Source organism: Atractosteus spatula, chromosome 14 (assembly GCF_055471065.1).
Source record: "Atractosteus spatula isolate fAtrSpa1 chromosome 14, fAtrSpa1.hap1, whole genome shotgun sequence".
Classification (NCBI taxonomy): Eukaryota; Metazoa; Chordata; class Actinopteri; order Semionotiformes; family Lepisosteidae; genus Atractosteus; species Atractosteus spatula.
In genome coordinates this window covers 8,774,643-8,795,095 of record NC_142719.1, presented here as the reverse complement: position 1 = coordinate 8,795,095, position 20,453 = coordinate 8,774,643, and the positions used below count along the sequence as shown (strand labels likewise).

General features: G+C 42.4%; 1 protein-coding gene across 2 annotated transcripts; it reads left to right on the top strand.

The window, feature by feature from the left end:
• Positions 1-376: 376 nt before the first annotated feature.
• kdm1a (lysine (K)-specific demethylase 1a) lies at positions 377-19,227 on the top strand. Of its 2 annotated transcripts, XM_088932990.1 has the most exons (22): positions 377-454; positions 1,046-1,097; positions 2,039-2,347; positions 3,125-3,290; positions 4,322-4,455; positions 4,792-4,870; positions 5,157-5,249; positions 5,722-5,828; positions 7,147-7,228; positions 8,653-8,747; positions 9,283-9,300; positions 9,415-9,557; positions 9,948-10,038; positions 10,636-10,770; positions 12,401-12,474; positions 13,052-13,163; positions 13,356-13,488; positions 14,706-14,893; positions 16,101-16,215; positions 16,352-16,479; positions 17,066-17,212; positions 17,567-19,227. In XM_088932990.1, the coding sequence occupies exons 2-22, from the start codon at positions 1,053-1,055 to the stop codon at positions 17,750-17,752; spliced, it is 2,580 nt and encodes an 859-aa protein (XP_088789116.1). In that variant the 5' UTR covers positions 377-454; positions 1,046-1,052; the 3' UTR covers positions 17,753-19,227. The 2 variants fall into 2 exon arrangements, with proteins under 2 accessions (XP_088789116.1, XP_088789117.1); XM_088932991.1 differs by lacking the exon at positions 1,046-1,097 and having other exon boundaries at positions 415-454.
• Positions 19,228-20,453: the final 1,226 nt, after the last annotated feature.

The window sequence follows — 20,453 nt, the reverse complement described above, 5'->3', positions numbered from 1 at the left end:
CTTCCTGCAGATCGAGTTCGGATAGTGACGTCACTCTGGGCACAACTACTAATTTGTTTTGTCAGCTATATTGGGAAATATTCACATTAACGCCTTTTAACGCTTGTGGAGGTGGTGGGGGGGGTCTTTCAGACACTTGTGAAAGAAATAAGCAGCCGCACTACATTAAACCAATGAAGTCACGGTTACCTATTTCTTTAATTATTTAATCGTGAACGCGCGTTGTCCACGGTTCCGCGCATTCATGTACGCGCATTTGCTTCGTGAACTCTCACTTGGTAGGCAGAGCTTCCGCCATTGTCGGTAGTGAGACAGCGATGGTAGCCAATCACAACGCCATATTTTGGTGTCCGGTATGTCCTCCAACCAATAGGGCGAAGCAGGAGGCTGGGCCAAGCAGCTGGGAGAACTGAGTGGAAGAGCTCCTTTGTGTTGATAACCGTGGAGAGTTACGGTAGATATGTTAACGTTTTTAAATGTTAAAAGATACGTGGTACTTTTAGATAATTGCCGGTGTCATGTATGAGGTTACATTTTGTTTCTGCGCTAGTCTTAATTGTGTACAATTTGATGTGACAGGGGGAAGCTACTGTTTTTTAATGGTGTTCTGGTGCATCGAAAAATGTAGCGTGAGCCCATTGGCAAAAATAGCATGGTCTCTCATATTTGGTTTAAATACGACGGTTGCCAATATGGGTTAATATGTGTGTATTGTTGTCCCTTCTTAAGAACAATGAAAAGAGAAGCAAGCGCTAGCCTTTTAATTAGTCACGTTTCGATCGTAAAGAAACGTTGCTCTGCAGAAAACGCCATTTGAATGTTCGTTGTTTGCAGACTTCTGTGTTTCATAATGCATATTCAGGCATTAGCAGCTGTTCTGTTAAAGAGGGACGGCGGTGGTAATCTGTATTTCTGTTAGAGCAAATTTCCATTTGTGACATAGCTACACATGACTTTTCTCCAATTACAGTTGTTTAATTCCAAGCCTCTTTCACCGAAGCCCCAGATATGATTGTAATGATCTGACTCTGTTTTTATTTCTTAGTGATTGAATGGATATTTCCAGGTGCTCCGAGAAATGGATTAAACAAGAAAAGGTTATTATTATACTGCTTAGACATTTTCATTTTCACCGCATCAGCATCTTGGGTTTTGTAATGTGGTCGCACGTTGAAAGATATTCTGTCTTTTCATTGACTATGATTGCCTAAACAAAGAAACGAGATTTTGAAGAAAACGTAAACATGCACGTAGTGTGTATAAAAAATACTTGTGTAATGCTCCTTATAAGCAAAATAAAGAGACACCCGGCATTGAACGGACAAAGAGATTTGAACTGGAAACATGAAAAAAATATATAGGAGAGAGGATCCAGGAATGAAAGCTTTGAATGAAAAGTTTTGGTCACTCGTGTGTAGCTTGTAGCGTTTTGCTGTCCTGCGAAACACCTTCCTCCTTACAAAATGTCGTAATTAATAGTAATTTTGTTCCAGGAACAGTGCGCACGCGAGGAAAGTCTTTTAGAATGAAAATGAAAGCACGTAATATTTTGAGAGTGCAGATTCTTCTTGTCGTTGAATCTGCTTATAAATTTAGACGTGATCCTGTACCATGCACGGTACATACCGTTTATTGTGTACTGGAGGGTAGCTTTATCTGCCCAGTACGTAAAAACACAGCAGACTGAATTCCAAAAGTTTTTTTCTGACACACGTCATGTATGTTTACCTGTATTTCTCAAAAAGGAGAAGCAAAAAAAAAGCCATGGAACTAAAATCAGTTGAAAAAAATAGCTTCAGCTTTTCCTTTCTCCGATGATAATCAGGGGACTGTATATCGATACAGATAATACCTTTCAAGTCAAATTAGGGTGCTGTGAAGGTTTGGCTTTTTAGTTCTTTTTTGAGAAAGCCAGACTATTGACAAGGCCATTTAAAACAATAGTATTTCCTAGTATATCTTGTTTTATTTCTTTCTGAGCTATTATCAGTTTTATCAGATAATGTTTTTCTTACACATCTCTCTCTTTCCCTACCAGGAGAGACCCTTTCCTTCCTCAGTGATGCTGTCCGGTAAAAAATCAGACCCAGGTTCTTCGTCCTCGGTCCCCGGAGCTGGGAGTGACCGAGCTCCTGACCTGCAGCTTGTGGGTCAGACCGGGGCTGCAAGCACAGCCCCGGGCTCCTCGGAGAGCGGGGCTCCCAGTGACCGGACGCCTCGGAAAAAAGAGCATGCCTCTCCCAGCAGAGATCCCAGCGGAACCCCTCTTCAGCACTCCGGCTCCGGCGGCGGGGACGCAGCCGACACTGCGGAAGGCCGGCGGACAAGCCGCCGCAAGAGACCGAAAGTAACCACCCTATATCTCCTTTCCCCTGTGCGCAGCGCAGGTGTAGGCAGGCGGCGGGTGGACAGCCTCCCAGGGGCCAGCTTCCTTCCACACAGACGCGACAATTTAATTTCTCGCCGGCAAATTCCTTACACACAGTTTTACACAATTTAGTTTCTCGCCGGCAATCAATTTAGTTAACGGACAGCGACCTGAGTAGTCGATGAGTTTTAGTGGCAGAGAGGAAAGCAGGGAGAACGTTTTAGGCAGTTGATTTACTTGTGATGATAGAAGAAGAGGAGAACACATATACCTTTCTTTGTGTAATACCGAACCCTACACACAAGGCGTGACCAATTCCTTCACTGGATTTTGCTAGTTTGCAACTTGGTTTTATGCAGGAAAGTTGTCAGGACTTTTTTTTTTTTTAAAAAACTGTATTCTGTGCTGTTCTCTGTTATTGAGTTTGCAGCCCTTGGTGAATGCATTTTATAGCCCAGCAGTGTCAAAGGGTGATGCACTGACTTCTCATTGATTTTCATTTGTACTTGGATTAACAAAAAAAAAAGGATGAAAAACAGTAGTAAGGTTAAGGCTTTGTATTTCTGTGTGGAAGATTGTGGGTTGAAATCCAAGGTGGTGCCCTGAGCACAGTACTCCCCTCAGGTTTCTCAGCTCTTTAAAAGGGTGTGAACGTAAATCACACTGGATGAAAGCGTCCGCCACATAAATGAACAACAAGCCCCTGTGAGCGAGAACGTGGTTTTAATGAAGCGTTTATTGTGCTTCTTGTGGCAGGTGGAGTACAGAGAAATGGATGAGAGCCTGGCGAACCTCTCTGAAGATGAGTACTACTCCGAGGAGGAGAGGAACGCCAAGGCTGAGAAGGAGAGGAAGCAGGCGCCCCCCCCACCTGCCCCTCCGGTGGAGGAGGAGATCGACAGCGAGCCTGAGGAGCCCTCAGGTGAGAGCCCCTCCCCGCCAGACTACAGCCTGGGGTAGTCCACCCTTGTCAGTCCCTTTACTCCAAGCCTGAAAATAGCCCTCGTATCGCTTATGTCAGCCACTAATTGGGTGGGTAGAGCAGTGGCACTGTGGCTAAGGATCTGTGCCTCTGGCTGTAAGGTTGCCGGTTCAAATCCCGTTGCTGGCAGAGGAATCCTACTCCATTGGGCCCCTGAGCAATGCCCTTAACCCCAACTGCTCCAGGGGGGCTGACCCCAAGCTTCTCTCCCTGTCTGTGTCTCATGGAGAGCAAGCTGGGGTATGCGAAAAGACAAATTCCTAATGCAAGAAATTGTATATGTCTAATAAAGTGATCTTATCTCTCTTCTCTTAATATCACAGAAGAGGAAGGCGATTTCTGATCCTCCAGCTAGATGTTTCTTTCATTTTACCTTATCTGTTGTCGATACTGTTTACACTGTGTTTTGGTGTGCGAAGTTCAAACATTGGTAGGAGCTGACATCCCTCTTATACTCTTAAATTTGCATGACCATTGTAGAGTAAACAAAAATCTGCAGCACCTGAAACAGGATTGAAAGACTCCTTTCCTCATGCACTGCAAGGTGCAATGGTTTCAATCCATTTCAGGCATTTATTTCAGACTTGTTAGATAGCTTTAGCTAAGTATTTGGAAACAAGTCAAATCAGATGTTTTTCTGGCCTTAATCTGTTGGTAATTGTATAATATCTGTAAAACCTGTAACTGATAAAATCTGGTCTTAAACCAAAAATATAACCACCTGCTTTTCAGTGGTTCTCATTTGCATTCATGGATCCTCCTCCTTTCGGTTCGGTATTTGTTTGTTTTTTTTCTTTTAATGATTCTTTGTGATTCCTTTGAATTTCTTGTAGTGATTCTTTTTCAGGAAAAAGAAAAAAGACGCGTGGATTGTGCTCTCAATGGCTCCAAAAACGAGTCTTTCATCGGTTGCGGCGCAGAATGGGGTTGGTGTTGTGAAGTGAGCGAGCAAATAATTTTTTTGTCTGTAGGCGTGGAGGGAGCAGCCTTCCAGAGTCGACTGCCGCATGACCGCATGACGTCCCAGGAGGCGGCCTGCTTCCCTGACATCATCAGCGGCCCCCAGCAGACTCAAAAAGTCTTCCTCTACATCAGAAACCGCACAGTGAGTCGGTTGGCGAAGGGCTTTAGTTGGGGGCAAACCCGTCCGTGTCAGTCTTTGCTTTGGAGAGGACACGGGTTGGGACAGTTATTAAATGATTGTCACGGACAACTTACGCTTTGTTGTTGGATGAACAACATGCAAGGCCAGCAAGGATTAAATTCATTTTCTCTCCAATTGGTGTGATGCAACAAGCCTGAGTTTGTAAAGTTGAGCTGAATCTTTTGTGCATGTGACCGATCTTGGTCCTTAAAAGGCTAAGGACCATTTTCCCATTTTGTTTTCTCTCCGGCAAACCCTGTCACGTGACCCATTCTGGCTTCTTGATTTTTGTTACAGCTCCAGCTTTGGCTCGATAACCCTAAGATCCAGCTGACCTTTGAGGCCACCTTGCAGCAGCTCGAAGCCCCCTACAACAGTGAGTTTGTCCAGTATGTCAGTACTGTCCCACATGTTGCTCTCAGAAATGCTGCAGCCCACATCACCAAAACCAAAAGCAGTTGCTGAGAAGTGGCCCAAATAAAGAAAAAAAAAATTACTCAGTCTTGGGTCTGGCCTATTTGGAGAACAAATCCGAGCATGTTGTAATTACGTCATTAGCACAAGGTGGGCAGGTGTTTAGTTTTATATGATAAAGCTGTTTTGAAGCTCTACTGTATGTTGTGAAGGGAGTCAATTCCAGGAGTGCTGTGCTTTGTCCTCAGGTGATGCAGTGCTTGTCCACAGGATACACAGCTACCTGGAGAGACACGGGCTTATCAACTTCGGCATCTACAAGAGAGTCAAGCCCTTGCCCAGTGAGTATGGTTGAAGTGTTTTGTACACTGTGCTTGTGTTCACCCCCAAAGCTGCTGATACAGTAAATAGGATTTGTTGATCATTGTGTTCCCATGAGTCACAGGTTGTCTGAAAACACAAAGTGATATGCTGTTTTTTTTGTTTTGTCATTTGAACAGATTGAACAGATTAAATACCAAACTGCTTGGCACTTTACAAGCAAAATAGTACAGTTTTTATACTGTACATTTATAGTCAGTCATTTGTGTATATTTCTGCAAAAAATAAGCAGTAAGAAACAGTAAGAAACATTACTGTGCTGGTTTCTATAACCTCTAACTGAGGCCTTTATTATTTAAGCATGTTCTGTAAGAAATTGTCACTTTGGTATAATTTGAGTTGAGCTTTATTTGTAGTTACAAAATGTAATTTGCACTGAAAATTAATCTCATGGGTTGAGTTAAATCTTGGTTGCTCGTCTCTCTTCTTCAGCCAAGAAGACTGGGAAGGTGATTATAATTGGAGGAGGGGTCTCTGGACTGGCTGCAGCCCGTCAACTTCAGAGCTTTGGGATGGATGTCACAGTTCTGGAGGCCAGGGTGAGTGTGCTCCTGTGTTGATTTTAACAGCGTTGAATTCATTCTTTAATGTGTACGCTTAACAGACAGAGACAAAACCTTTGTTTCAGTGAACCCAGTACACTTTTTTAACCATTACTATTATAAACCCTAATGAAAAAGTATTGCAGGTTTCATATAGTTTAAATCTATCAGAAGTGTGGGAATCGTTCCTGGGCAATGAAGGTAAAAGTTATTTTCATTTGATTGATAATGCATGCATGTGAATTGGGGTTAAGAGCTAATTGATTTCCCCAATTAAAAATGCTTAATTTTAGTTAATCTAGTACATGCAAAACTCCAGAAGGTAGCAGAGAAGACACAATATGATCTATCTCAGTGGTGCTAAGAGTTAACCCTGTCCTGTCAGATTTGGTAAAGTTGTTAAAGCATTTATTAAAGACACTGAAGATTTCTAATCTCTGTCTGCAGCTGTGCAGAAGTGTTAGCTACATGCAGTGTTGGTGGGGATTCTTTTCTGTTGCTCAGTTTCATGTGGGCAATAATAATTAAAGTGGTGCTACTGTTTTCATTAAGATTTGTGCAAATACTCCACAAGCCAGTGCAACTTTGAAAATGACCTGCCGGAGTAATATTACAATTGCATTTGTTCTGTTTGATCTGTTCTTTGTGTACTTTATTATTGAATTGTATTGGCATTGTTATTTGCGTTGCGTTGCACTGTTAGTATTCTATTAAATAGGGAGCATGTCAACAGTATCAACAACACATGTATAGGAACTGACATGCATTGCCTGTAAAGCCCACTGGAGGGCAGTATTTAACAATGACCGTTTATGAAAAACTATATAACCACATTCATACATAACAACGTTAGATAAATCCATGATGTTATCATGTAGCTGGGGGAGAATGATTGATTTAAATAAAATGCCACAATTAAACACCAAATCTTTTAATGTTTTTAATATACCAATTGTTGTTGTTTAAGTATAAATTACATTTTGGTTGTCTTAGGTTGTTTTTAATAGTAGTTTGTGAATGAATCCTTGTGTTAGAATGTTTCAACGCACAGTTATTTAATTATAATTGCAAACAGTCAGTGGAATATTTTTCACTGTTTTGTATTATGCATGAACAAGATTCTGTTCAGCAGTAGCTGTCCTTTATTATTGAATTAAATCTTTGTTTTCAGAGTATAGAAGGTGATTAAAGTGGGTATGTGAATGCTTGATCCCTTTCCCGACCACATTAGTTCGTTGTTGAATGATTTCTGTGGCCACATTCTAATTGACTAGCTCTAGCAGTAAAGACATTAATAAGTCCTATTTCTTTACAGGATCGTGTTGGAGGACGAGTGGCGACGTTCCGCAAAGGAAACTATGTGGCTGATTTGGGTGCCATGGTTGTGACAGGACTCGGTAGGGATATGGCTTGGCATTCCTTATAACCTCATCACAGGGGTCCCCAGCCCTGGTCCTGGAGAGACTCCATCCAGTTAGCCTTACAGTTCACCTTCACCCATTTTGTAAAGATGAGAACACTTGCAAGTCATCAAGTAATTCATTCAGTTAAGGGAAATCTGGTCCTTAAGTAGTGAGGATTCTTCAGAATTTTCTTCTAAATTACTTAGTGATCAGTGTCTTCGCAAATCAGTCTGAAATTTCTACCTACAAAACAGGTGCGATAGGAGCTCTCCAGGAGAATTTTTGGACACCTGTGAACTGCGTAAATAGCTCCAGAATAAGAAGGTTTTGTTCTGTGGGTGCTCATCTTTTTTGGCCTGGCAGTGTTGACAGCAGATGAATGGCGTAACTTCTGTTACTACATGACATTAATGGCCCAGTTTTTTTTCCCGTCAGCGGTGTGGGTGTTTGGCAATTGCTGCCGTTCCTGTTAATTCAGAGCTGTCAAAAGTCAACAGATAACTTTTGACATGTGAAGAGCTGGCAGCTCAGTCTACCGGATGGTGGGTAGTGCAGGAGCTGAGGGGTTAACGTTTGCTGAGCTGTGGTACAACACCAACACAGGGGCACCTGTAGGGATGGAATAAACTGACCCTGGTTGGATGCTGCCAGCTTTTCTTTATTCCACCCTATGCCAATATTATTGCATCCCATACAAACCAATCCCCATCTCTAACGAAGCTCTTGATATTCCCCTGTGGGCACCCTTAAGAGCCTGTGATCTTAAGTGCTTATTGTCCTAGTAGGAAGATCTGAGCAGTTCCATCTCTTCTCAAGTTTTTTAGAGATGTAGGTTAGAACTGCCTCAATGTTCTTTGAGATAGCGCTGCCAAGCTAAAGTCTGAACCTATTTTTTTTGGGCAGCAGTGTAATGCTAATGTGCGGTGCATTCCTGTGCTGTTCATTCTTCCACTTGACTCCTCTCTCCCAGGGCCTTGCTATTTTAGCACTCTTTTCTTACAAAAAGGGAAAAAAAGCCTCCCATCTCCTCTGCTCCTCTACGTTTTTAAAACTTTCCAGTTTAAACGATGGCTGATGGTTAAAATAAATGGGCAGGCTATGCAAAGAGCTTTTTCCCACGCAGTTACTTAAGAAAGTTTATAAAAATAATTAACAAGAAAAGAAAGGAACAGTGAGATTTTTGTTTCTGCTACCTCTTGCTGGAGTGTCCTGCCTGCCTGAGGTGTGTTCTGTGCAAGATGCCATTTTTTTTTCAAGATGCCATTCTTTAGTGCAGCTACTTATTTTTCACATTCAGTTGTTGTAGTTTTTCAGACTGCTGTTATTTTAATCTGGAGGTTTTTATCAGTCTTTTTCATTGTCCTTGGTGTCTCATGGTAAAGAGTACCGATTCATTCTTTTTTTTTTTATCTGAGCAGGCGGGAACCCCATGGCTGTCATCAGCAAGCAAGTGAACATGGAGCTGGCTAAAATCAAGCAGAAGTGCCCCCTGTATGAAGCAAACGGTCAAGCTGTAAGTTAAAATAAAATGAGAGATCAGCTGTAATAATTTATAGATTTTGGTTTGCTTTGCAGAAGACGGTTCTGTCAAGAGTGTTGTGGAAAACGATTATTAGTAAAGTCGACAAAGCTGTGATGTTTCTCCATGATTTCACCTCAGCCTAAAACAAAGGCATGTTTGGTGATAGGATTACCTTTTATGTTATGAAATGAAACCATACAGCTTTATTGATTTGTAGTAAATTTTTAGGAGTCCCTTTATAGATTAGAAATCTCTTAATTTTAGTAGTCACTCTGTTAAAACATCTTTCAATGGCGATTTTCATTTTTGGTCTGTTGTCATTGAGAAGAAATTATATCTAGATAATTCATTTTGAATTTCTAATAAAACTCCCAGTCTTTGATGTTAGTGAATCATCAAGTCAGCCAAACTTGTATACAGTGATCAGAGTACATTACTTATTAAGGTGCTGCTCACATTTGCTTATTGATTGTTTCTCTCTTTCTTCCCCCTCCAACCGTGCCTGTGGGACTCCGTCTTTTATCAGGGCGAAAGATGCACCAGCGTATGTATCTCCTTATTATCCCATTGTCAGCCTAGAAACACTGTCTAGTCTCATCTTCAGCAAATGCCAGTGCGGACTTAAAGTCATTGCTTTCTTTACTTCTCTTTCCTTTAGGTGCCGAAGGAGAAAGACGAAATGGTGGAGCAGGAGTTTAATCGACTCCTGGAGGCCACATCCTACCTCAGCCATCAGCTGGACTTCAACTTTCTCAACAACAAGCCAGTATCCCTGGGGCAAGCTCTGGAGGTGGTCATCCAGTGAGTGCCTTGGGCTAGCTTCTCAGCTGCTGTAATCGGCGTGTTGGTATTATTAACAGTTACATTCCCCCTGTTAGGGGGAAATTTGACTTGGGTGTGATACATCATAATTCTATAGATTGTAGCTTTGCACCACCGGATCCTTAGCCAAGTACAGAGCCCAAATGTCAACCTGCAGTTTTTCTATTACTGAACAGGATTAATATTGCAATACTTCATCAAGTAAAAGTCATGACAGTTATGCTAATTGTTAAGATTATTAATGTTATTTCTGCATCGCTGGTGTTGTGGTCATTCTGACATTAACTGTACTGATATTTGTTCTGCACTGCTGCTGCCTTCCTGGAATGTTTGTGGTGGCAAGCATTTTTATCTGTTTTTTTATTTTAGGTTGCAGGAAAAACACGTGAAAGACGAGCAGATTGAGCACTGGAAAAAGATTGTTAAGACCCAAGAAGAGCTGAAAGAACTACTTAACAAGGTACCTAAGTTGTGTCCAATTTAGCGTATTGCAAAAGGCATGGAGCAGCTTAAAGCTACATGTAAATATGGAGTCCTAAAATCTGGTCTGTCACCCAAACCGCCCTCTTTCTTTTTCTGTGACACTACATAGCTTCTCTAGTTTCTCATCTAAGATTTAGAAATATCGTTGGGTATTGTAGTAATTTTCACATATTAATTGGTATTTAGATCGACAGGAGGCAGTGCACCTGCAGCCGATAATTCAGAGCTGTGCTTTGCAGCAGTCTATATAGAGCCTTAGCAGACATGACAATAATATCTGTGTGCACTGGCACAAAAAAATATTCTAATCACCATAGCATCTTGGGGGGGGGACACTTCTAAACCTTTTTATGGTCGGGTCCTTAGCAATGTGTATGGCTGCCCCCACCAAATAGCCCTCTCACATATCATTACAAAGCGAAGGGTCTGTGATACTCTTATTTGATATTTCATTCTTTTTTTACTTTTTTGAAAAGTTAAAAGGGGGTGTATCATGCAGGAGAGTTGGAGAACCCCCCTCGAGCCACTGTTGTTGGCGCCTGCAGAGTGGTAACGTCAGTCTTCATTTTTACAGATGGTGGCAACAAAGGAGAAGGTGAAGGAGCTACACCAGCAGTACAAAGAGGCGTGTGAGGTGAAGCCCCCCAGAGACATCACTGCTGAGTTCCTGGTCAAGAGCAAGCACAGGGACCTTACTGCACTCTGCAAGGTAAGGCGCTTAGAGAGTGGGGGTGTGTGTGGCTCAGGGCTGCAGTGCTCTGCTGTTTCCACTCGTGCTGTTGTCTGGCAGCACTTTGGTATTCATGACCCTAGGACAGAGCCTTCCCCTTTCATCCCGCACTTTTCTGATGATATGGATTTTGATTTTGTATTTTGATCTTTAAGCTTTAACTTGTAACTCTTAAGTTACAAGACGGACCGGTGCTTGCCAGGCCAAGTGATAGAGAAACTAGAGGAGCCCAAGGGAGCTTGTTGTCCATATTTGTGAAGCCAGCTAAGCGGGCTGCCATAAGGCCCACAAGCTAAAAGATTTCCTTTTCTTCAAGATTTCAAGTATACTTCTTGCATTCCTTTTTTGTAGCTCCGTATTTGTATCATTCGTTTTTTGTCTTATACCCCAAATAGTGGCTGCAAATGCTGTGCTATCAGTGCCTAAAATGACTTTTTCAGTCTTTTTGCCTAATCTGGAAATTAGATATCCATAGTGGGAATGAAGGATTTGTTAACTCAGCAGTTAATAAGACACACAGAAGGGCTCTGCATGCGTCACCACTCTGCCCACGGATACATCCAAGTTATGGGAAAATAAATAAGTATTAGAAAAAAATATGAGCTGACTACTTTTAGTTGATTGGTGAATCTTGTGTTTTCCATCACATAAACTTTATTGTTCTGTTGTTTTTGCATAATTAAACTTGCTCTGCATTTAAAGATCCAGGCTACAGTTCTGTCATATGACTTCCAGCAGAGACTTTCAGGTTCTCTGTTTTAGGCAGACGAGCAATTTAGGAAAATTAGAAACCCTAGGAAAAAGAACAGCCAGTAATTACACGATGCAGTTAATTAGCGCAGCCGATGCATCTGAATAAAAGCAATTAGTGAGATTTTTATAAGGGGGAGAACAGATTTTCCCAGCAGGGGCTGACTTGAGTGGTCGAAGCTGTGCATTCACTGCCAACAGTGTTACCCCTGTGTTGATTTTCTGCGTTTGTTGTGAGTGCGAGTAAGACGCACTTCGCAAAACACACATCTCCAAGGTGTATTATGTAATATTTAATTTTAGCCACTGGACTGTTCTGGAAATACATCTGTTCTGAAAAGTCTCTCCTGTCTCCTGCCACTGGAACCACTTCAAGGAATCTTGCCGGCTGTCTTGTGGAAATAGACCTCCCTTGGGGCAGACAGAAAGGGGAGAGGGCACAGGGAATATTTGTGGTGTCTCTGGCATTTTTAAACAAGCTAGCTCATCGTTTAAGAAAACCTCTCTCTGGCAGGTAGAATCACGTAGTCGGGAGGGTTTTTTTTTTTTGAGGAATCCAAAAGGGATTATTCAGCCCTTTGAGGACCAAGCTGCTAGTTCCATTACTGCCCCCCACCTCCCCCACCACCCACAAATCCCTGATCTGTTGTCCCATGCGCAAGGTCAGCACCTGTGGCTGCCCCACGCACGTCCCGTCCCATCATGCCCTTTAATTATAATCTGGGATACGAACCTGGGTCGCAGCTGCAGCGTTGGCCTAGGGAAGATCAGAGAGAAGGTCCAGCGGGTGGGATGCGTGGCATCTGCGCTGCCCGTGATACCGGCCTAACGCCACGCCGCTGTGCGGTTGCTGTTGCAGGAGTATGATGAGCTGGCGGAGACGCAGGTCAAGCTGGAAGAGAAGCTGCAGGAGCTGGAGGCGAACCCCCCCAGGTACCCCCAGGGCCTCGCCTGCGCTTCCTGGTTCGCTTGCTCTTTCAAAAACGTTGTCTTTGATGAAAACTGCAATGCAAGGGTTGCAGAATCTGTCTTCTTTTGTCCCCTTATTGATCAAAGTTACAGAGGTTATAACTTTGACCTTGGCTCTCTGATGATTGCAGTGCTTCAAAGCTAATATATCTATATTAAATTTAGCAACATGTAAAGGTTTATTTCCCTGCTGAAAGGAAAAGAAAAGAGATGCAATGTTTTTGCTTTAAAGCCTTTTTCTGGTGTGGTTTCCCTCTGCGGTTTCCCCTTTTCCTTCCACCTGAAGAAAGCCCCACAGCCTCAACCTTGTGTCTCTTTTCCTTTCAGCAGGGAAAAACCTTTACCTGTTCCTTTGCAGCCTATGCATGCTGATGCAGCTACCTACTTGAACTAAATTATATTTAGACTACAGTTACAAGTCAAAAGAAAGCTTTTTTCCTAATGCCTGCTTCTCCTGAAGCTACAGTAGCTGTGTGATGTGATTTTAAAAAAACAACAAATGTGATGGAAATGTTGTTTTTCTTGTCTTGATTTTGAATAGCGACGTGTACCTTTCATCAAGGGACCGACAGATCCTGGACTGGCATTTTGCTAATCTAGAGTTTGCTAATGCCACACCACTTTCAACTCTCTCTCTGAAGCACTGGGACCAGGTAAGAAGGTCGTAGTAATCCAAGATTGGCTATTCCCAACAGCAAGAGACACGAGAAAACAGCAGTCAAGGGTCAGATTGTGCTGCACGTGCTAGTGAAGACTGAGGGCAAAAAGTGCACGTAGATCTTAATGCTTCAGAGATGTGTTTGTTTCAGCTTTGTGTTCTGCTCCGCTGTGTCTCTGTCCCTTAGGATGATGACTTTGAGTTCACGGGCAGCCACCTGACAGTGCGCAATGGCTACTCCTGCGTTCCCGTCGCTCTGGCAGAAGGCCTGGACATTAAGCTGAACACTGCAGTGCGGCAAGTTCGATACACCTCTTCAGGTGAGGGGCTCGAAGAACTGGTGGAGCCAGAAAAAGTGCTTTTAATAATGCACTTGCTCCACCTCGAAAAATTAGGTTTTATTTCACCTGGCAGCTTTTTTTAAACTTCTTTAAGAGCTTGCAGTTTGACCCAGATGTTTGAAAGACCTTGAAGACTGTGGCTTCTCTCTTCTGTCCTTTCACCTCTGGTTTCCTTTTTTCCTTTTCTTTTCTTCCTATATTTATATATATTATATATATTAAAACTCTGGTTCTTGTGAGCTTTTCCCTGATTGCTCTGGCGTGATTTTAATGGGAGTTCATCTTTGATTGACCAGAGTCCAATCTAGTGGTAGTTTTGTGTTGTCATTTTGTCCCATGGCCACAGATGCTAAACAGCTGTCCAGTATTTATTTTCTTTGTCATAATTTCTGTGGTTAAAATACAGTGGTGTCAAACTGTATTTTACAGTAATTAGAATATTTACAGGTCTAATAAAATGTTTGAGGGAAAGGAATGTAAACTGCCTGCTGCTAATTCTCTAATGGAAAGTGCGAGTGAGTATACTTACTGTGCAAGTGTCGGTAATAATGGAGTTCTTTTATAATTAATGTTAGTTTGATCGTTTTGAGATGTTGAAAGTCTGGAAGATTGGTTTATTTGCACCAGAGCCAATTAAACTCAGCTAAGGGTGCTGCACTAATTAATATCCCTTTCAGAATTGATGCGCTGTTTGTAATTGTTAAAGTTTTATGCCTCATTAACATTTTTTACATTTCCACTGATTATTTTGTCAACAGATTGAGGCAGAACAGAATTCTCGAAGCTGTGCTGATGGTCTAATTACATTAATCTAATTGTCCCATCTGCATGTCAGACGTATTTTGAAGTTTTTTATTTTTATAATTATACTTTTTTATCTATTTCAGATAACAGGGAAAGGTAGAACTGATAAAAAACCCTACTGATACAGAATTAATATAGAATATAAAATAGCTTTAAGGAGGAACTTTAAAATGATGGAAGGAGCTGAGTTTTATGATGTTTTAGTTAATTCTCACAGATGTCAAGATTAACGTGCAGAATTGTGTTAGAGGGCCTCATTTTTTTTGTTTTTAAAGGTTCAGTAAATACTGACATTCATTTACTTCAGTGCTCAAATGCTCCTCTCCCTTTTGGAGTGGGGCATCCTGGAGTCACAGCTGGTAAAGAGGCCTCTCCGTCTTTGTGTCGCCCAGGCTGTGAAGTGATCGCGGTGAACACTCGCTCCACCACTCAGACCTTCATTTACAAATGCGACGCTGTGCTCTGCACCCTGCCCCTGGGCGTGATGAAGCAGCAGCCCCCGGCCGTGCAGTTTGTGCCCCCACTTCCTGAGTGGAAAACCTCTGCCATCCAGAGGATGGGCTTCGGGAACCTCAACAAGGTAGGAGACCGGTGTTGCTCATTACACGCGAACTGTCGGAGCATTTAATATTATTAACTGTATTGCTGCATCTGAGATGGAATTGAAAATCAATAATCTTATTAGTGAGGGAGTTTATGGATATGGATTATGTGCTTGATGGATTGTGCGATGATGCATATGAGAGAGGATCGCATGTGAGAGTGGCAGGATGTTTTCGATCACAGAGGTGTTGCATCAGGGTAGATAGAGCAGCATATAGAGAACTCTATGACAGGTAGATGTCAGATGGCGTGAGATGCAGTGCTTTGTCTGTGTGTGTCTGTAAATGATGGCATCGATAAACTGGTCTCTGCCTTTATGTTCGAAATCAGACTGCAGAGCAATAATCAAATCAATGTGCATTTTTTAGTGGTAGTAAAATTGTAATTTATTTTCAAGTATTTTTGTGCGTACTGCAAATACAGTTGTCAGATTCCCTAGGTTGGAATCTTTATAGCATAACTTCACATCGACTGTGGAATTGGCTCAGGAGACTGGACAAAAACTGCAGCAGAATGGGTCTTTGCCTTTTTTCTGCTGCAGACTTTTTTCCCTAACTAATCTGCAGCAAAAAAGTGCTGCAGTATTATGCAACACAATGCGTTTTTCAGTGCTATGACCAACAGAGGGAGCTAAACATTTTTTTTCCCTCTATAACATCAGTGGGAATTTAAAAGTGAGGCTGTTTTCTGCATCTTTTTTCAGATATTATAATGGTAACATATTGTGCTTTTTATTGTCCGACTGGAAAGAATATCTCAAGGATATTAAATGATTTTTAAATCAGAAGTTGTGTCAGTATGCTTTGAAATACAAAAATAACTTTTTCATATGAACTCGTTTGCATTGTCATTGCCAGTACTCTATCCATCTTTTGATTTTTTTGTGCCGTTGAATTTCATATTAATAATCACTGGATGGAAAAACCTGCCAGTCTTGCATTCTCAGACCTTGGAAAAGTGAACATTTTTAGGTCTCCCTGCCTTGCACCCGTCACTTGCCGGGTTAGGCTCCAGGCTGCCCCGTGACCCTGAAATGGAAGATGCAGTTAGACAATGGATGGATGGGTCTTCCTGTTGTCTCAAACTCCGGTAACCCAGGGAACTCCAGTGTAAATAAACTGGAGGTGTTGGAGACGGATTGTAAGGTGTCTTAACTGCCTTGCCTGCCTGCCCGCCTGTTGCAGGTGGTGCTGTGTTTCGACCGTGTGTTCTGGGACCCCAGCGTGAATCTGTTTGGCCACGTGGGCAGCACCACCGCCAGCCGGGGAGAGCTCTTTCTGTTCTGGAACCTGTACAAGGGTGAGTCCAGCCGATCGCCGTTGGCCATCCTCCACCTCTGTTAACGTTACGCGAACAGACCCTTGAATGAAGGTTGGCCCCCCCCCCCCCCCACCCTTGCTGCTTCTCAACGTGTCCGCCCTGTGGTGTTCCTCAGCTCCCATCCTGCTGGCGCTCATGGCCGGAGAGGCAGCCGGCATCATGGAGAACATCAGCGATGATGTCATTGTGGGCCGCTGCCTCGCAATCCTGAAAGGAATCTTTGGCAGCAGCGCTGTACCACAGGTATGTCTGGAGGCTGGGCTGCCGCGGCACTGCGCTGGTGAACTACAGTGCCCCTCGCTGTGTAAACTCTAGAGGAAGAAGTATTCACACCCCGTCTCTTAACATCTCAAGAAATCTGAACTGCCAGTTTCCAGGGTGCATGAGAGTTCAGGCAGCTTAGAAGAAGCAGGAGCACAAGAAAAGTTCCACACTGTTCGATCCATCTGGGCAGTTTGGGAGTTAGTAGCTTATTGAGCCAAGGTTCTCCACCAGCACATTTGTATGTATGTTTGTCCAATGACTATGGTGACAAGTAAAGTGTAATTCCATGCTGAGAAATTGAAAGGAGCCTTTAGGTGCTGCAGGTCCTCACTCAACACTGAATTTATGTGAAAATACGAGTATATATGAAAATTGTCTACACACCATGTCTATTATATTCAATACGTCCATGAAGTACTTTGTAGGACAGGAAGAGCACCAGTGCTCTGATACGTGTGTGAGCTGTTTATACCGCGGGTTGTGTGTGCTCTAGAACTGGAAACGGTTGATCTTGAAATGCCTGGACGTGCAGTCGGCGCTGTAAGCGTGCGTGCTGTTGTTGCAGCCGAAGGAAACCGTGGTGACCCGCTGGAGGGCGGACCCGTGGGCTCGGGGCTCGTACTCCTACGTGGCGGCGGGGTCTTCTGGGAACGACTACGACCTGATGGCCCAGCCGATCACCCCGGGGCCTGCCATTCCCGGGGCCTCTCAGGTGAGAAGCCCTGACCGCTGCATGAATGTAGACTGCACCTCTAGACGAGTCACGATGAAAATCGCTGCATAGACTGGACCCCGATTATTAGAGAGAATTTCCTCCTGCTTTCAGTGAAAATGGATAATATTTTGCTTGTGTTTTACATATTTCCTTACATCAGAGTAGCTGGGGGGGGGGCAACGCTTGATAGCTGTGGAACCTGTCATATATTTTATTTTGAGTTTAATAAACTATTTAAACTATTTAAATTTTGTTTCAAACCAAAATTGAAAGAAGTTCAAAGGTCCGAATGTCTGTATTAACTTGTTTTTTCATCTTTTTCTTTTTTACCTCCACCCTTTTCTCCTTCAGCCTATTCCCCGACTTTTCTTTGCCGGTGAACACACTATTCGTAACTACCCAGCGACTGTCCACGGGGCGCTCCTGAGCGGGCTGAGAGAAGCGGGGCGCATTGCTGACCAGTTCCTGGGGGCTATGTACACCATGTCCCGGCAGGCCACCCCCACAGTCAACCCCCAGCCCTCTCCCAGCATATAGGCGCCCGGGAGGGGTGCCCTACTCGAGCAGTGAACTCACTTCAGTGTGCCTGGCCTTGGCGCATGTATTTCTGGTATTGTAACAACTGGACCTCCATGCTTCAAGACTTGAGTCTTCACGTCATACCTTTCTTAGAGCTCAATAATTTATGTTCCCTTTCTTCTTCTTTGCCTTTGGCAGAACACTTTTCCCCTGCTTTGAGGAATATGTCCTTTTTGGAAATCGCCCCTTGTACATGTTTTTTTCTTTGTAGCGTTATAGATGTGGTTATCTCTTTTTTTAAGAGAAAAACATATGCATAACCTCTGAAAGCAATGCCCAGAACTGATTTACCTGAGGCCAGGTGTAGATGAGATTAGAATGGCTGAATTAAGAAGAAAGGAAGTCCTGGTCTTGGGTTTCTTAGGCAGCCCTGAACATGGTAAAGGAAATGTTTTCCTCAAAAGGTCAGTTGCTATCCCCTGCCCTTCTGGGAAGAGACATCTGTTAAGGCAGTAAATATTGTGCCTTTGTGCACCGCTGACAGCCTGTTTCTTTACTCAGATTGCATGTCAGCTACTGTAGAATGTAAAGAGGACTTCTTAAGACCACTGGTTCTCAACCTTAGTTCTGGTGTATTTCTGGGTCTTGATTTCCATTACACCTCATTGCTGAACCCAGACCAACATTTTAATTGAACTGTTTGCTTGATTAGTATTTTTCTCTCTGTTTTTGAATTGGGCATCATCCTTTGTTTCTCCTTTTTATGCTGACCCAGTTTGGAATCTCCAGTCGTACTTGGTCAAAACTTCTTGACTTCGCTTTTTTTTTTGCTGGGTTCTTGATTTAGAGAGAAAATGTTTTAACTTGTTTCCTAAATCGCTGCCCCTCCATGTTTTCCTCAATAGGTGACCAATTAATGTACGCAGATGAGAACAGCATGTGTGTTATAGACTCCTGTGATAGGCAGGTATTGTTCTGCGTGGGTCCACTTAAATTTCGGGCATCTAAATGAGGGGATGTGTGAAACTCAAGCCGATTTATAACCTTTTTAAGATGTGATCATTAAAGAAGTAATCAAGTAAGTAGTTCAGTTAAAGGTTTGCCTAGATAAGAGCCTGGAATGAACTATGGTTGAGAACCACAGCCCTAGACTGTCCTGTGCCATATGCATTAGGACTAGCATTAGGAAGTACTGAAAGTCTTTTTTAAGCTGCTGTAACTATAGGTTTATTGCTTAGCAGTGAGTGAGAAATTGCCAGTTTGCTTATGAATGAGGGAGAGATTTATTTTCATGTTTTGTAATAAAACCTTTTTTTTACATGGTCTTTCTTTTAGCAGCTGGTTTAGAAAGTGTTTGTTTTTGTTATGTTGTTGCCTACTTTTTATATTTTGAGAGCATTTTAGTTTAAAAGAAACTAAATTTTGTCTTTTTTATGGGAAAGAGATATTGTGATATCTTACTTGACCCAATAAATGTACAACTTATACATGCATTACCTACTGAAAACTTTACTGTTTGTAAAAAGTCACTTTCAGAAATGAATTTGACCTGGTGATATTTTAAGGTGGATTTTGGCATCACTCATTTTCCACTGGCTTTAAACCAACCTGAATTATTGGAAATGTAAATATTCTGGGGGGTTCTGTTGGGACTATTGATGGCACCAGCAACTGGTACCATTCAGAAGGCCTGGTTTTGCTTAAAATTGAAACTGAATTAAGAAACCAACTGTACAAAGAGAGACTGCTTGTGTACTGGTGGAGCCAGCTAGAGTTAATACTGAGCTTGGATTTCAGCTGAATTCAGAAAAACTGAAAAGGAGCAGTGTCTAGGATTTCAATCACTTTAGCTTATTTAAACAAAATCACATTGAAAAACTCTAGATCTCAAGAAAGAAGTCTTTTTGACCACATACAGAAGATCAATACAAGAAGCATGTCGGTGAAGGTTAGAATTAACACTCAAGTTGTGGCATTGACTAATATTTTTTCACTTAATTCTGACAAAAGACTGACAGTGCCAGAGTGATGTCTGGCTTTTCAAAACATTCAAAACATTTTGCTCTTCTTAGAGCCGCTGTTTTGTTTTCATTTGATTTGACATACACCATAGTCAAAACTAAATTTTAGATTTGTTTCAAGCAGGTCTACGTAATCCTCAGCTATATTCTTGTTGCCTCAGAATTGGACACAGATGCCAGTGTTTATCATGGAGAGAATCCTAGCAGCTGGCAGCATGTGTTTCGTGTGAGGTAGGCTTGAGAGATAATTGACTTCACAGACAAAACGTGTTAATACTCTTCATTCAGCACTTGGTCTCATTTGAGCTGTAGCAAAGAAAGGTGCTTCAATGATGAGGCTTCTGTATAGACAATGTCTGGTCTGTGATGAAGACACTATAATCCTTCGTGACAGCACCTTTTAATAACCAGTATGGAAAGCTAGGCTTCTCGGATGATATTTTGAGCACAGCAGATACAAATAGTAATAAAGACAATAAAGGTGTCAGGTGTACACAGATGGATGGCTGAGTTTTTGAAGTTTTATGTCTGTAGACGGGTTCAGAGCCACCTTTATTCTGAAAAGCATTAATTGTGGGAAATCATAAATCTGGATTTGAGTGTGCGAATTTGAGGGGTATGGGTGTATAGTACGTGCAGTATGCCTGCATAAGATTTTAAGGTTTGCTGGAATCTGAAAATAGCTATCCAGCCATGTT

Bases quoted from the DNA above. Each gene is read 5' to 3' on its own strand.
- kdm1a (XM_088932990.1), top strand. From the start codon at position 1,053: ATGGATATTTCCAGGTGCTCCGAGAAATGGATTAAACAAGAAAAG. The intron at 1,098-2,038 runs GTTATTATTATA...TTTCCCTACCAG, and splicing joins AATGGATTAAACAAGAAAAG to GAGAGACCCTTTCCTTCCTC. The intron at 17,213-17,566 runs GTGAGAAGCCCT...TTTCTCCTTCAG, and splicing joins CCATTCCCGGGGCCTCTCAG to CCTATTCCCCGACTTTTCTT.